Genomic DNA, 17,352 nt, shown 5'->3' with positions numbered 1-17,352 from the left:
ACTCCACGATATGACTTCATTTTCACAAAACAAATTCGATTCTTTTTCTAAACCTTTGAAATAACTTTTTATCTCCTCGAAACGACTCAATCTTGACTGAAATTTTTATTCTTTACTCAATCCTTGGAATAATTCCTCACAAATTACTTATTAGTTTAAGAAGATCTAGCCTCACAGTCCAGAAATCTATATCGTAAAATATTAAATAACTATTGTTTAATAGTATTTCTAGAAATTAGTTATACTTTAAAATCAGAATATAAAAGTTGGGACAATCTAAAATTATTGTCGTGCTGTGTGCACATTTACTGTTAGTGTTGATGTCTATAAGACCAAAAGTACATGACTTTTTACAATTTTTAATTCAAAGCAAATGACATTAGCCCCAATAAAAGTCGTGAAATTTCTGGAAACAAATACACAGATTTATCTACAGTTTTACTAAGCATAACAGGAAATTGATATTGATAGAAAGACATATAATAATAGCCTAAAGACGAACCACCCCTGCAAAATAATAGAACAATCAAAAAAATTTAGACGAGACTTGAGTGAATGCGAGTTGAAAAGTTTGGGTTGACACAACAATCACAAACAAAGCGCTATAGTAAATTAGATTAGGTTGTTTCGGAAGTCGTTTAGGCTTTTTAGACGCTCTGAAACTAGTTTTGTATATGACTTTGCATCTCATTCTTTTGCATCAAAAATACATAGACACCAAATGAGCAGGATTTTCGGAAAGTAGATGGTCTGCTGTCTGTATAGCTTCCTCGCAGAATCTTCAGTTTTCCTCTATCATGCCTTTCATCTTAAAACGAAGAAATTCTTCAGATTTGTGGACATTAATATTTTAGATTGACTGGAATACTCCTCCAGTGAGCTATCCAGGAGAAAGGTTTATGTCCCCTGTAATACTTGATTAGATCGAGGACTGAAATTAATGGAAAACTGGCGGTTTTCACGTAGATAGCGTTGAGCTATGAATTGATACCTTCCCATTATTGGAGACATTTCAAAAAGTCAAAAAACAAAAAAGAAAAAAAAAACACTAGCGTTTGAATAAAGTTGTTATTATAAATCAACGTAGCTCACTAATTACGTTTCCTAACAATTAGTTTGTTAGAGTAAGATTTATTTTGATGAAAAGTATCACAATTGAAATTTTTGCTTAGCAAAGATATTATATACATATAGAATTAGAGGATTTTCCAGGATGTATAATAATAGAAATGAACTAAAAACAAAACGTGCGTGGAATAATTAAAATTAATTCTGTAAAATTGGTGATATATGTAAATTCTTCGCAGTGTGTGGTACCTAATGAGTGACGACTTCACTATCGATAAATACGACTGTTAATTATAAAAAATCTACATATATGTAAATAATATCCTGGATTGGATATTTCCCAAGATAATGTTTGAGTCGTTGAGCATAAAAATGTTAATTATAAGGTTACAAGGATATAATATTGAAAACGACATGCCTAAAAGTGCGTGAATTTAAAATTAATTCAGGAACGAAATAAAATTAAATGTTGCCAATGAAGTTTGATCGGATTTATTATTATTATTATTAAAACCTCGCGGCAAAAAACACGCTGTTGGATTATATTCAACAAATTAATCATTCCATAAATTCATTTATAACTAGTTTATTTCATGAAGGGTGCGACTGCATTTCAATTTCTTATATTATATATTTCATTTTAGAAATGTTTGGTTCTAATTTACGATGTTGTGTCGTAGTTTATCTCCTGGGTCCTTAAAATTGTTTTATAATTAATTTTTTAAATGGCTTTTTACTTGGTATTGCCAATTCAACAGTAGAGATCTATTTTAAAAAAAATCACCCACAATCCGTTGTTGCTTTAAACGATATCATCAGACACTTTTATAAATTCAAAAAATTTGTTACAGTACGACGATGGTATCCATCCGGGGTACATGGACGGCGCGGCGGGGGGCATGTACGAACCACACGTTGCCCATCGACCTAGTTTACCAGGTCTTCATCACTCCCCCCATTTGAATCATGCTATGCACCCTTATCACTCGAACCATGTTAACCCCACGGCGAATCACGTCATGGGTGGAGCCGTACCTGATGTCGGGAAAAGAGACAAGGACGCGATCTACGGGTAAGTAAAATACTAACATTATATTTAATCAATGTTCATTTTATGCAATGAAACATTTACTTTTCTCAAACTTATTTAGATTGTTTTATTCTCCAGGCGATCCTGTCGTGGTTTTTTGTCCATTGATTGATTCCTGTGCTACTCTACTCGATTTAGCCCCTTTGATCTGGATCTACCTTCTAGATCTCATCTTGGCAATGATAAAGTAACTGCTCTACACAGATGCCCTAACTATCTTTTTATTTTTGTTTTTCTCTTCTCAACCATATCTACTTCTTCGAATTTCTCTTTTATTTCGTAATTTATATGTTGCCTCCCTATCTAGTATCGGTCTATCATTGTTTTTTAAATATTCTTCTGCTTTTCAACATTTTCTTTGTTCTTTCAATTGCTAATACTCTTTCTTTTAGCTCTGATCTTCTTTCGCCAATACTGTCAATCATTATTCCTTGTTATTTGGAGCTTTGTACTTCTTTCAATTCATAATTCCCATCAAATACGAATAAGTATTTCGGTACAAGACAAATATTACGTCAAGTATTATCACAAAGGTAGCAGGCAGTAGTCAAACTTATTCTTGCCAATTGACTATTCTATCGTGACGTTCTCAATATTAAGAATGGTATCAAAATGTTTCCTATCTAGCACATTTTATTTTCGGTAAAATTTTGAAGTGGCATGGTATTAAATCTGATGAATTTCCCATACAATCATAATCGTGGAGAAACAATGATCAGGACGTTGAAGCTGGCCTGGCCTTGGTTCATGGTCAAGGTCCCACATTTCATCCCCAGTATCATTTGTAGAAATTACATTCGAACTTAGACCACTTTTTAACAGGCTACAACGGGTGCAAATTTTATATGATAGAACTTGACGCGTTGTGACTAATTTCTGCTATAAAATCTATTTACCATATTCTTTTGATAAACCTAGTAGGTATACTGTCTTGTATCTGGAAAATAGTACGGTCTGCAGATAAAAAAAAGCAAATCAAATTTCAATAAATTCCCAACAGCGGTATATCCACTTCAACAAAAGTATGAATGGATTGTCTATCAAACATCGTATTTGCTGCATTCATAAACCTTCCAATATATTTACGACGTGCCATTTTGTAGATAATTTACGGGTCAGAGCAATCGCCGCTTGCCGCACTCACTTGTTTGCGAGCGATGATAATTTTTTATTAGCTTGCGCACTCGCGCCGTACATATGGTACCCAGTTAATAATCTTTCGAAAAATTTTACGATACAAAAGGTCGAGTGTCATCTAGAGAAAATGGGCTTTTTGTTAATGATTTCTCATTTAATAATAAGATAAAACCCATTCACTTGTATGAGTCTTACAACTATAAACGCGATAAATAGTTATGTAGATTAACTAAAAAAATCGTTAAGAACTTCGTTCTTCCATATTCTTTTTGTTATTCCTTGTTATAACTTGTCTATTTCTTGAGTTTCGTCATTTTTCCACTATTCGTATATTCTACAACAAATTGATTATTCCTCGGTGAATAATTCCATAACATTCGTTTATTTAGGCTTAGCTCTTTGATTTATTTTAATATCATAACAAATCGTAGCGAAAATAATAGCATCGTTAAATCTCAAATCAATATTTGCGGCAAGCTCTTTCGAAAGAGGTGTAGTTTCTAACAAGCTTAGTCATAAATAATCACTAGCTAATGGTTGATGATAACTTATGAAGATAACTAAAGTACTAGTTTTATTTTGGAATGACCCAGATAATCTGGATGACTGTTTTGTTCGTGTTGGGTCTGCGTTGGGTAAAAGAAATCATTGTTTTTTTGACTGATAAAAAAGTTCACCAGGTGACAAGGAAACCTCAGAAAACCTTTAACACTGACTAAAATTTGGGGTTTGGGATTTGGGCTCTACATAATGGCGATGGGATAATTGTCGACGAAGGCAAGGAACCGAAAAGGGGGTAGTTTTTCCTTGGATCTAGAGGACAGGGACTCACCCAAAGGGTCAGAAGAGAATGTTTCGCTGAAGCATTGCACGATAACATAGCACGTAAATCGTGGACATGGCTGGGTATTGGAGTTAAATCTATATTGACATGAATAAGCTTGTTAATACAGAATAGGTACTTATATGGGAAGTATCTGAGAATTGAAGTGTTATGTACATATTGAATCGACAAGTAAAATCATCATCATTATCTCAAGATTTTACTTAATGACTAAAAGCTTTATTAGTATCAAATTTATTCAATCATTTAGCACAAGATATTTAATAATTAAGTTGTACTGGAAAGATCTGTAAACACATACAAAAGAATGTCGATCTAACAAGTCAGATTCCTTTTTCAATTGCGGTATTAAAAATATTTTTATTCGAAACAAAAAGCTAGTATGTAATATATTACATATGACTTTATTAGAAGTCATTAGTCATATTTGAATTATTTATGTATTTCGTTTAATATAGAGGTAATTTTTTCGGAGTTTTGTTTATATTTTACAATAATCTTTGCCGCTAATTAGTATAATTGAAATACTACTCTTAACATTGAACAAACTATGTACGCTGATTTGTGATATGTTGAGAAAATATTATTATTAATTATGTAAAATTCACTACATTTAATTTCTTCGTTCGTTATCGATATACATAATTTGCAGCATTCCTATCAAACTTTATATGTGAGAAACATCACGGTCAATGTATTTAAGAATGTAAGCAGATAAATCCAATAAGTGTTTAATTCGTATAATTTGTTAAACGTTGTGATACGATTTAAAAACATATTGAATCTCGTCTGGAGGTCTGAGAAATTTTAAAAATATAACGAAAAAAGAAAATACACCAACTGGAAGTGACCCAAAAGGACCCATGTGCCGCTAAATAAGGCCTCATCTGTGGTTCAGATATTAATTTACTCACAAAAAGCCGAACACCCAGACCAAATTCCCCAAATGGATAACAGGGCTTATGTTTTTGTTCAAATGGGACGTCACTACGCAGTGGCGGAGCATATCCGTTGAAATTTATATAACATTCAAATTACTACATTATTCAATTTAGTGATGCAATGATTTAATCGATATTAGGGTTAATTTCATTTACTCAACTCATTCATAAAATTTTCCTTATGCTTGGTAAGCAAATATAGTTAAAAACTATTCAAAACAACAACTTGGGTGGTTTAGGCACCTATATATATATATATAATTGATATTGATAGACCTGCTCAAAAAAAGTAGCTAAGAAGACGGTCGAAGAAATAAATAATAAATAAAATCTATCACATTCTACAGGCAAATAGCATGCAGAGCTGCTAAAAAATTAAATCATTTATTTTGAATTATCCTTTTATCAATTTATCTATACTAATTTACTAAAATGTTCATTACCAAACTTCTTCTATTTCAGTAAATTATTCAACTATGTAATGAGTTTATTGTTGATTTGTTTGTCTTTTTTCTATATAAGGGTGGGTAAGAAAAATCATACATACTGTTTGTTGTAGGTTGATTATTTGTATTAAACTCTATGAAACAATTTTAACTACAATATAATTACAAACATTTTATATAACTGAATCAACATCCAGTCGTCTCGGTTTCCTAATTTTTGTTTTTAAATGTTGCATTAAATTATGAAATACTCAATCTGGCGTTTATCGGAGTTTGTTTAAAATTATCTTATTTAATTCTTTATATGTAGTTACTTCCAAACCTTCAGAAAACACATTTTGTTTCATATTGGTCTTTGCATAATGAGCAGTTACCATTCCTGGCCAAAACACAAAAGTTCCTTCAGGAATTGCATCAATCTACACACTTTTTTCATATATTTTGGCGGTTACATAATTTCCAAAAGAACTTGGTATGCCGAAGAACGACCACGAGAAGATATCGCCATATATACCAACACTTTCGAGTTAAACTTTTTGTTTATTTTGAAATATACTTCTGAATTTGATTTCTCGCTTTTTTGATATGACTCTTCGTCGATAATGATTTCCTAACATTTAACGTGTGAAAACTCGTTGAGACTTAGACTTTTGTTTTAATTTTTATTTGTTCTCAAAATATTTGTATGCCGATTTTTGAATCACATTCGGTTCCTTTAGAATGTTGCTTATAGATTTTGAATTTTCAACCCAATTTTCCCACACCGACTCCCAGTTTTCCGTAAGCCGCTTCAACCAGAGCTTCTCTCTTCTGTAGCAGTTTTTTAACTTTTCTTTCTGCTACTGACATTTTTTTAATCAAAATACCTGTCTCAACACGCCGACAGATATCGTAAATTGTTTGTGTGGCTATTCCCATTTTTACAAAATGATTAACTGTAAACGATTTCTTTAACTAGCGATTTTGTTCATAAAATAATTATCAATATCGTTCTCAATATAGAAATCCCATAAAACAAGGATTTATTAATATTTACGGGATATTTGAAACAGACTTTTGTAGTATATCTTCAAAAATACAGAATTTTCGAAATACATATACCTACTTAGTGAATAGATTTAATGCTGGAATTTACCCTTTCTTTTGCATCTTCACTAATTGCTTTGTGTCGTATTTTACTTGAAGGATTTTTCTCTTATTACCGATTATTGTCATTTATTCTTTCCTCTATGTGAGAGTCAGTTTATGAGTACATTTTGTAAGCTAAGCCACCACGTACATACTCGAATGAACAATGGTCGCGATATAACTGGCTATTAAGATAATTTTTATACTTTATTGGTTTGTAAACACCACATTTACTGACCTATTATTCACATTTTCAAAACATATTAAATCTGTTTGACACATTCAATTAGAAATTTGATTTAATGCTTACATTATTTCCTCAAGTTTTGACTATAATGCTTTTGTAATGTTTGTATGTTATGTTTTTGTAATCAACACGACCAAAACGTGATCGCTGCCATTCATTCGTTTTATGGAGTTTCAGTACGGATTTATCAATTATAGTACTTGTTACTACAGCTAATTTTTGTTGTTAAAATCACGGTTTTAATATTTTTTTTTCTTTAAGTCAACATGGTCCACTGTGGGTGGGACGACCTACATGAAGTTATCATCGTTTTTATTATTTTTATGATACTCATTCAAAAGCAAACGTGATTAGTCGATGTTGAAATATGTCTGGTATATGATCGAAATAATTAGTAGGGTTTAATAAAATGAAATATATGGAAGCGAAATAAATAATTTCAATACGAAATTATAAAAAATTAATATATTATTATAAAGAAATATCAATTATTTACTCATACCAATAAATTTATAAGTAAAAGAAAAGCGTTCATGAAGAGAAGAATATAATAGTTTTAGATCTAAGAACAGCAATCGATCGAGTCATTCTCCATTCACAGAGTAATTCTCGTCACAGTACAAACATAATTACTGTCCAAGGAATCAATTTCAATCCAAATTAAAATATAAGGTATTATTGAAATATAATTTACTAATTATGCAAATACTCATAACTTAATTGCGTATCCTAAATAAAAATTATCAGTCCGCTTCCTTCTTGACGCCCGCCGAAGCATCTGGCCTAAGTATCCTACAAATGTTAGTTGTACAATCTTGTGCACGAAAATTTTTGCACGTTTGACAGTTACACTTGAAAGAACTTGATCGTATGCTGTTGTCTCAAATATGTTTGAGTACTTAAGAATTGTAATATAAGTACTAGAAAAATAGAACCAAATTAAGATATAAATATATGTTCATCAAAAATAGGAATGGATTGTGCCGATATGAAGCCAGCGAAAACACCCCAAAAAAGGAATTAACTAAACAGGAGCAAAATGAATTTGGAATAAACTGACTAATAGAGAAAAGGACGAAATCTCGATTAGTTTAACATTATTTTATCAATAAAAAGGGAATTTGTTAAAAAACTTACAGTCCAATTTGACATTTAGTTTTTTATAGATAAAAGATAGATTAAACAACAAATGTGGAAATTAAAGAAAATTCAAGTCCAACCATATTAGCATATTATGGTGTATGTCAAACAATATTGTTCTGTTTATGATGTTAATTTTTTGACAGTGATAATTACGTTGAACCAAGTAATTAGCAGGAAATAAGAACAAAAATATCGTGAATAAAAGAAGAAAAATTATAAAAGAGTTAACAACAGAGTAACAAAAAGTTAATACTTTCTCACCAATGCGATTATAGTCATAGTCTCCTAGCCTAACCTAACCTAACCTAACCTAAACAAACCTAACCTAACCTAACCTAAACTTGCTCATTTTGGAAAATCTTAGATTTTGCTAAAAATTTTTCGTTTTGACGTGATATGTGAGCGAGAAGAAGAAAATTAGTAGACATAAATACAATTGAAATTTGAATGAAGTACAATTCGGAAAAAATTAGCAAAAGAAGAATTGAGCACTAAGCCACCTTCAATTTAAAAGAATTAAGAACAATAATTAAAAAAAAAATAGAATTAGAAATACAATGTAAAATATGAAAAATGGAACATTTGGAATGGAATTGGGGAAGTAAAAATAATAGAGAATAAACAAAAAGTACGATAACAGCAAATATGAGATAAGACGATAGGAATACTTAATAAGAAGGGATGAAATTGGAGATATAGAAGAATATAAAATTAAATGGTGAAACAATAGACATTGACATAGAAATTTTTAGTAGAGAAGAAATAGTGGTGGGGTCAAAACTTTCGAAATGTGCAGATTTTCATTTTCTCCAAACTGAAAGCTCTCAAAAATCATTATTCTCAGAACTTAATATGAAAAAAATACAATAAGAAATATATATAAAAGATACTCGTGCTGGTGTCATAAATTTAACGACATTCTTAATTTTATATTCTTTTTATTACCAGCCAACAAGCATATTCGTAAACGAAATCCATTTCCGAAATTGTTACAAAATATGCCCTACTTTTAAATTTAGATCGTTTCGACCAAACCAGAATATTAGAATGAAACATTACCAAGTTATAATGAAAGGAAAACTGAATCAATTATGCCCTCTTATCTGTCGTAAACTTTATAGACTATCATGTTGATTTTTATTCAACTTTTATCGCCTCAATATCAAACTTAGTCATACCAAAAGTGTTTAATACTTCATTAAAATGATAATATTGCGGCAGTAAGTGAATGAATTTGATATTTGCATAGTATTTTCGATTTTTTTAAGTGGTCTTTTCAAAATATATGTTAAATCGTAACAGTATTGGGCCTAATATCATTAATACGAAAATTTGGTTATAAATATTGGAAAACGTCATATTTATATATAGAGTAAATAGAGACTTCATTTAACTTTGCATGAATGCAATTTATAAAGAAAACACATGTGAAAAAGTGGAAAATATTCAACGTTTGTGTTGACACGAATATAAATAGAAGTTTCTTTTTTGCTTGTCGAGTTATTTCAGTAAAAACGTCATTCGAGATTGTTTAAATAAAAATATTGAACCTAACTGTCGATCATATTCACAACAATAATATATTGATGGAAAAATTGATAACAACAGTTAGTTATATATTACTTGATGAAACCTTTTAGGAGCAGGTTCGCCTCTTGGAATCTATTATCTTGAATGTACGTTTCAGAAGTGTAGATATGAATCTATCTTTCATCTACAGTTACGATTCCATGCCTCGACTCATTTTGTTAAAACTGCATCAATAAGGCATCAGAAATGTTTATTTGAAAGCACTTTTGGTCCTAAGTATCCTCAATGCGTGGATAGTTTACACCTGCATCATTATTGGTTTAGTATATAGTAGATGGATAATTGGGAATCATTTTTGAAGGAAAACTAAACTAGAAAAAATGGTAGACAAATAGACCTTACTTATATCCATAAAAGCACTATTAGATCGCATAAAAATAGAAATAATAATAAATGTAAATAGTAATATGTGCGTTCCCAACAATATTCAAAGATAGAGTATACAACCTGCTCCACATTTATTTATAAAACCCAACAGTTTTCTTTGTTTTATTCCTAACCACCTATATAACAAAAAAATGTCCCGTAATTCATTTCAAACAGGCACACAAAAGCTCTGGCTACTAGAAGAGTGTAGTGTGTACAAAGGTGAAATATATTCTTTACATCAGACTTTAGTTTTAATAATTACTAATTCAAAACCCAACCACACAACAAGCAAAAGATCAATTCAACAGATATATGCAAGCTATTTTATAGCACAGCAAAAATAACAATTCTTTTACCAAGTGTCTACGCTAGGAGTAAACTGATACAGGCTAGAGCTATAATTGATACATCAAAATATCAAAATGAAAATGTGTAGCGAATGTTTAAAGAGAACCAAAATAATATCAATCAATAATCAAAAGTAAAGTGCTAATAACCCTTAGCGATTGAAGCACACAAAAAAATATGCATCCTTTTTCTCTATGCTTAATCCGAAGTACCTCAGTACCTTTTGGAAAACGATGATAGCGCTGGTTATAGCAGTTTTTGACGATCCTCAACAATCATCGTCAGTCAAGGAGATTAGAACCAACTCCTCAACATTTAACGGTAGTAAATTTTCGTAGTCGTATTGTCTTTCAAAAACAAATATATAATGACAATTCGATACTCAATTTTTTCTATTTTCAGAAACATTTTAAGACAGAAACTAAATATTCAATATGACCGATATTTTAAAATATATTTCCTTTTTGTTTATATCGGAATTTACTTAGTTTTCCGACAACCCTCGTATAATTTACGTAGAATAAACCACGGTCTACTATGCTATACGAAAAATTATGGAATATTCTATATACATTAATTATGTAAATGATAATTTAATATTTTAAATATATGAATAAATTCAATTATTAGGAAAATAAAATAATAATAAATTAGAACCGAATGAAGACCTTTTTTTCTAAATTTGATTAATACTACAGAAAAAATTAATATTCTAAATACCATTAGAGTACTTTTGAGATTTATGATCTTTTGTTTTTTAATTTTTTTTTTATATGAGTCTCATAACATAATTCTTTAGTTAATTTTCTAACCGTTAGATAACTCAATTTTCACTTAAGCGCTAAATAATTCACTGTATAATAACGCAAAGCGCATTATAAAGAATGATCAATCTGTCGATAAGGAGTCATTAAAAAACATTATATTATAAAAACGTGATATGCATTTGGTAGTAACAACTACAAGCCGAAGACTTACAACCTACCAAGTTATTAATAATCATGAATATATTAAATAATTAATCGTCATTTTCCTATGTTGTTAATTAAAATTGCAGTGTCACAGTGAAGTTCAATTTATTCGAATTGACATCCTTGTTATAATAGCAACTTCAGAATATTTAAAAAACGCGTCCTTTCATCAACAATCACATGTATATAAAAGTGAAGCTGATTTTTGTTTTACAAAAAGACTGGAAAGTAATCATCATAATCAACAACATATTGCCGATTTAAAAAAAAAATCGAGATGGTATAAAAGAAAATATAGATGGTGCGAAATTGGGTTTTAACGAGTTCCTCATTTCTGATTGATTCAGTCAATCCAATCGTTCATAATAGAGAATGTTCAATAAAAGGCCTTAGCACTTCAATATGAACAATTCCATACGCATAAAAGTGTCTTTCTGGATGTAAAAACCTTGCTACTCTGTAGTGATTCATTCCATTTATCAAAAGTCGCTTCCTTTTCGTTTTGAATGATCATATAGGACCCATTTTTCGTCACCAGTTATCAAGCTTTCGAAAACCAATTCTGTGTGGTGCCTTTAAACAACACGTTACATGGAATGGATCTATTGATTTTTTTATTTCTAGACAGATCATGGAGTATCAATATAATTGCTATGCTTTTTTTTCAAACTACTGGATATATGGATAGTCGACCAGTTGATTAAAGATGCTTCGTTTTTCCTGCATGGATTTGCTTCAACTTCTGCTGGTATTTGGTTGTGCATTTCAACCCAAATTTCAAAAAAGTTGTAAGAAACGACATTACTTTCCTGTCCCCTTAACTTATTTACGCCTTAAGCAAACTAGACGTAAATTTATAAGGTAAATAAACATTTCGGAGGTTGGCTATCATCATAGCTATCTTGTATTTGTAAACTGTGGCCCACATTATGTGACTTTAATTTGAACGTTCCTATTCCAACATATTTGTCTACTTCCTATAGATCTCTTTCCTATAATTTTTGCCTAAATTATCAGCTCATATTTTGAACCTCTCATGATGTGGCTAATATATTGGTTCTATTTCCATAAAGTGACTTGAAATCATTGAAAGTTTCTAACTCAATATCTTTCTCCACTTCCAATAAACTTTTGCCTGTATTATGAGCTGTGTAGGATCTTCTGTATCTGTATCTTCTTAATCTTCCTAAAATTCTAGCTACATGCACACTTTCTTTTTATATTTTTTTCACTTTATTGCTCACGACAAGAGTATGTTCTTACTCTTTGTTGTATAATATTGTATCTGGAACATCAGCAATAAGCACAAAAAACTGTTTTTGTTTCGGTGTTAAATAACTATCAAATTCTTATCCTTGTGCTTTTTATAGCGCCGATTCGTGTCTCAGTATCTTCTGCCAGTGTTTTCTGCATGTGTTTTCCTACCTTACCCTTCATTTCGTCCCATCTCTTCTATCCTTTTCTAGACTTCTGCCTACTAGTATTATTTTCCTAGCTATTTCTATACGATTTCACCTATTTCTATCTCATTTATTAATTATTGGTGTTTATCTTTTAATTGTTCGTGTATAATTCCATGTGAATTCATTTTTTCTTATATTTATCTCAAATATTTCATTGATACTTTCATATTTTTATCACTTTGTACGGCACTGTCTTGGTTACCAAAACACTAAATAATTTTTAACAGGCCCCACTTAGACACATTTTTTTATTTCTCTTAAATTCCTCTTTAAACAGAAACATATGACTACCAAGTTTTGTGTTTGTGTCGTTTTTTTTTTTTAAATGAACGTTAATAAACTAAACTCTGTGGACATTTGAAATAAATGCCAATTACTCACACCTTAAAACAAATATTATTTGTTTAAATATTGAAGTTGCGTGCAGGTAACCCAGCGATCGCATGTTTTAGGATTTTTTACCTGAAGCAATAGTGATACAAGATTATGATTCGGTTGTAGGCAATAGTGTGTTTGTATGCCTACCGACAGTTAATATTCATTCATTCATATCATGTATTCGTTCGTAATCGACCAGCACTTACATACATATTTTTTTAATTATTAATCAAATTGTATAGAATAAATAGACTATTGAATAAATAGACTATTGTTCGGAATATCAGTTTAGAAGAAGAATCTCTAATCGTTTGGGAAACCATTTGGAAGTAATCATATTATCAAAGAAAATGAGAAAACAACGTTGACAGGGCTTGCGAATATTTCTACACTGAAAATGCCGTCTCTACTAGTGTACTAAATGCTCATTTTGGTCTAAAAATGACCTAAAATAAGTCTGTCAAACATTTTAGAGTATCAAAAATAACAGTGACTTGAATTTACTAATAAGTCAGCTAATATTTAAGGAAATATACATCGAAGAAATCATTATAATTACATATTATATCATTTATATACCTAAATAAAATTCTACAAAGTTCTAGAACACAAAGAGAAACAACAAATAAATAAAAAGACTTTCCTTGAAATTATTTGGAAAAAAATCCTGCTGTAATAAAAAGTTCTAAAAGAATACGCCGAATTTTAAAATTCCACTGTAACTGGACAGGTTTGGCTTAAAGACCCATTTCGCGAGTTTGTTTATAACAATAAGAAATATAGAACAACAGCTAGAGGTTAATCCTAAGAAGTTTTGGTCCTATCTTCAATACCGATAGAAAAACTACTAGCATACCTAATAGAACGTTCTATAATGAATGCTTTTGCTGATTATTTTCAATCAGGATATATTACCTCTTCAAATATAAATAACTTGTCATGTGTTACTTCTTCTTGTACTGAATCTGTTTTAATTAGCCTCAAAAAAATTAAAATCAATCTTCTTTATGGTCTTGATACTTCACGTGCATTTCTGCACTGTGTTATTCGTTGGATTGATATGAAAAACTTTGTAAAAAACATATTTTTCCAAGGTTTTATTCGCTTGGATAATAGCAACTTATGGAGTGCCCTGGTACCATTATTATTTTCAATATTTATAAATGACAATGGTTCTTCATGTTCATTGTAATAATCTGCTTAAAACGTCTGCAATATTTGGTGTTAAATTTGATAGCGAGTTGAACTTTGTCGGGCATATCAATTCTTGATGAAGATGTTTTTCTTAAAAATTAAGACCTCATATTTTAAGTCAAAATAAAATTAAGGAATAGTTACTCAAAACAGAATTTCTTGTTACCGTTTTGTGATACCCACAAAATTTTCCAGAAAATTTGTTTAAAAAGCGAAATGATTTTTGAACATGAAAAAATCCTTAAAATAAACAAATAAGTACATCTTGAAATATTCAGAGATTTAAAATCGAGTTATTTGTATTTTATATTTGAAAATATTTGTTTTCTTAGTACTATCTAAAACTACTGCACAAATAGAAATTAGGTACTATAATTAAATTTCAAATGAAGACAAAAATAAACATGAAATCTCCCCCTTCTTCAAATTTCCCCAGTAAATTATTGAGCTTTTGCAATTTAAGTAAATTTAGAAGCTAAAATAATTTAGTTTCATGTCTATACTTTCCGAAAAAATTTTTTTTAGTATGCTTATCACCAACGCTTCGATAAACTGCAATCTCAATGTGATTTTTTTGTTTCAGACATCCGTTATTTCCTTTATTGGCTTTAATTTTCGAAAAATGTGAATTAGCAACATGTACGCCTAGAGAACCTGGTGTTGCGGGGGGTGACGTGTGCTCCTCTGAATCGTTTAATGAAGATATAGCTGTTTTTTCTAAACAGGTAAGTCATCTTTGATATGAAATTTATTGTAATGATATAGATTTATATTGTTACACATCATAAATTGGGGAATGTTTTACTTTTAATTAATGCTACAATTGTCTTTGCAAGAAGTAGTTCCGAGTTTGTCCAATGTAACTGAATTTAAACATCAGACGTACCTAATACTTCTAGCTTGTATTATCCAAGTCAAAAATTTTTTTTTATGTTAATATTTTCGAAAGTTCGAATAATCAACAAAAGGCTTTTTAATATATTTTAAATAATCTCGTTATTCAAAAATAACTATTATTATGTTATAGAACAACTTATTATACTTGTTGTCCTATATATCAACAACTTGGTTTATTTATTTAAAACATTTATAATAGAAATTCTTCCAAGGGCTGTAGACATCAGACATTTAGTTGTAAACAAACTTCAGTTGCTTCTTCTAACATAAACCGTTCCAACACTCGAAACGTTATCTCCCAGTTTTAGAGTAGGATAGGCACACATTCTAAAGATGTTTTACATGTGTTTTTGTACGATAAGGTAATCAAACTGATAAGCTGTTGGATATCAAAAATAAATAATATATAATAAAACATACTGCCTACTCTCTGATACTTACATAATATACCTGTACAGTTTTTTTAAACATTCACCTATGATTTACTTTACGTTACGAGCATTAACAATGACAACTGTTTAGCTGCTGTAAGCAAATCCAGGATAACAATAAAAAAAAGATAAACAAATATTTCATGCTCATACTCTTGAGAATAAAACACTTTGTATTCGATAATAAGAATATATAATCAAATAAAATAAAAATTAGTACGCTTTGTCAAGCTCGCAAGCTTAATTATTATGTGAAATTATAAAGAATAATAAGGGAGAAAAAAAAAGATTGAAGCACTTGATAAAATTAAACATTTTAAAGATAAATATAAAAATAATATAATAATTATATAAATAATTGGGAATAGTTACTCAATGACAAATATGTATATAAGAATAAAATAAAGACAAGGAAAATTTTTATAAAATTGAGTGTAAACTATAAAAATATAGTAATGAAACAAAAATAATGAGAATTGAATTAGAAGAAGTAATTTAATACAATATAGAAGATTTTTCAGTTCAATCTAAGTTTTTTTAGTATTTTTTAAATTAATACTACGATCATTTTAGTAGGGTTTTCAAGTTAATTTCACCCACTCGCCAATTTTGTTACTATAAGATATACAAACAAATGTTTCTAACAAACAAATAATTCAGAAACTGGACTGTGCTTCCTCCAAAAGTGGATATCGGACTATTCTGAAGAGATCCAATTAACGAATTATAAATTGCTTCTCAGTTATTAAAAATGTCGACCAAAAAGTCTTTTGGCGCAACTTTTTGTATGAAATGATGCAATTCAATATGACAATAAATGATTGTATATTTAGTTTTCAATAAACAATATTTTTGATATTCCGATCTAATTTCGATATCAATATAAAAATAGATTAGAAACATAGAATAGGATTACATATCACATGAATATTGAAAACAATTATTTTTAATGTTGCAAAGATTGTCAATATTAATTAATAGTCAAATTTCGAATCTAATATAATAACTGTGATGCTATTTATATAAGACAGACATCCAAATATTTGGAAAATAGATTGAAACATTACGAATATGATAAAAAAAAATTAAACTTCTTGAACTAACCTTCCATAGCAAGAACATTTGATTATAAAAGTTCGAACGAGATTTAAATACAACAGAAAAAAAAAGAGTCGCATATACATGAAAAAGATAAATATATCAATAATAAAAACACAATTTAAAAAAAAATTAACCATTTCTTGTATAAATTTTGATGTAACTATAATTTTTTCAAATTAATTTCTTTCTGAGTAAAAAATTTGTCATGTGACAATTGAGGATAAGAAGCTTTAGTTTTCTGATGTTATTTTGAATAAATTTAGTTAAAGACGGGTCAATTTATAGTTTGCAACCCGCTATATTCACTAAGTTCATTTCAGTTTTCTATGAGCTCAAGAGCAGATGAAATCTAGTGACGCAACCCTTTGAATTTTTCCAAAATGAACTATAATTTTTGTTGCAAAACGATGTTCTTTGTTTTTGCTCCTTGACTAAATCATCAAATATTGTTACATTCTTTTGAAGAACTACAACACTTTCCACAACACGTCTAGATTGTCCTCTTGTTAGAATTCTAGATTCTTTTTCAAGTTTTGGCAAGAGCCTTTAATCGCTGAGGGCAAAAT

At 29.8% G+C, this 17,352-nt stretch overlaps 1 protein-coding gene across 6 annotated transcripts in view; it reads left to right on the top strand.

The window, feature by feature from the left end:
- Positions 1–17,352, top strand: part of LOC130446301 (homeobox protein homothorax) — a 356,948-nt gene that overhangs the window by 39,215 nt on the left and 300,381 nt on the right. For all 6 annotated transcript variants that reach the window (XM_056782464.1, XM_056782466.1, XM_056782463.1 and 3 more), the window contains 2 exons: positions 1,920–2,140; positions 14,941–15,082. In XM_056782464.1, coding sequence (XP_056638442.1) covers positions 1,920–2,140; positions 14,941–15,082 — 363 coding nt within the window. The remainder of the gene's footprint in view (positions 1–1,919; positions 2,141–14,940; positions 15,083–17,352) is intronic.

The sequence above is a fragment of the Diorhabda sublineata genome, chromosome 7 (assembly GCF_026230105.1).
Source record: "Diorhabda sublineata isolate icDioSubl1.1 chromosome 7, icDioSubl1.1, whole genome shotgun sequence".
Taxonomy (NCBI): domain Eukaryota; kingdom Metazoa; phylum Arthropoda; class Insecta; order Coleoptera; family Chrysomelidae; genus Diorhabda; species Diorhabda sublineata.
Note: the sequence above shows the minus strand (reverse complement) of the source record. Positions and strands in the feature narration are given on the sequence as shown.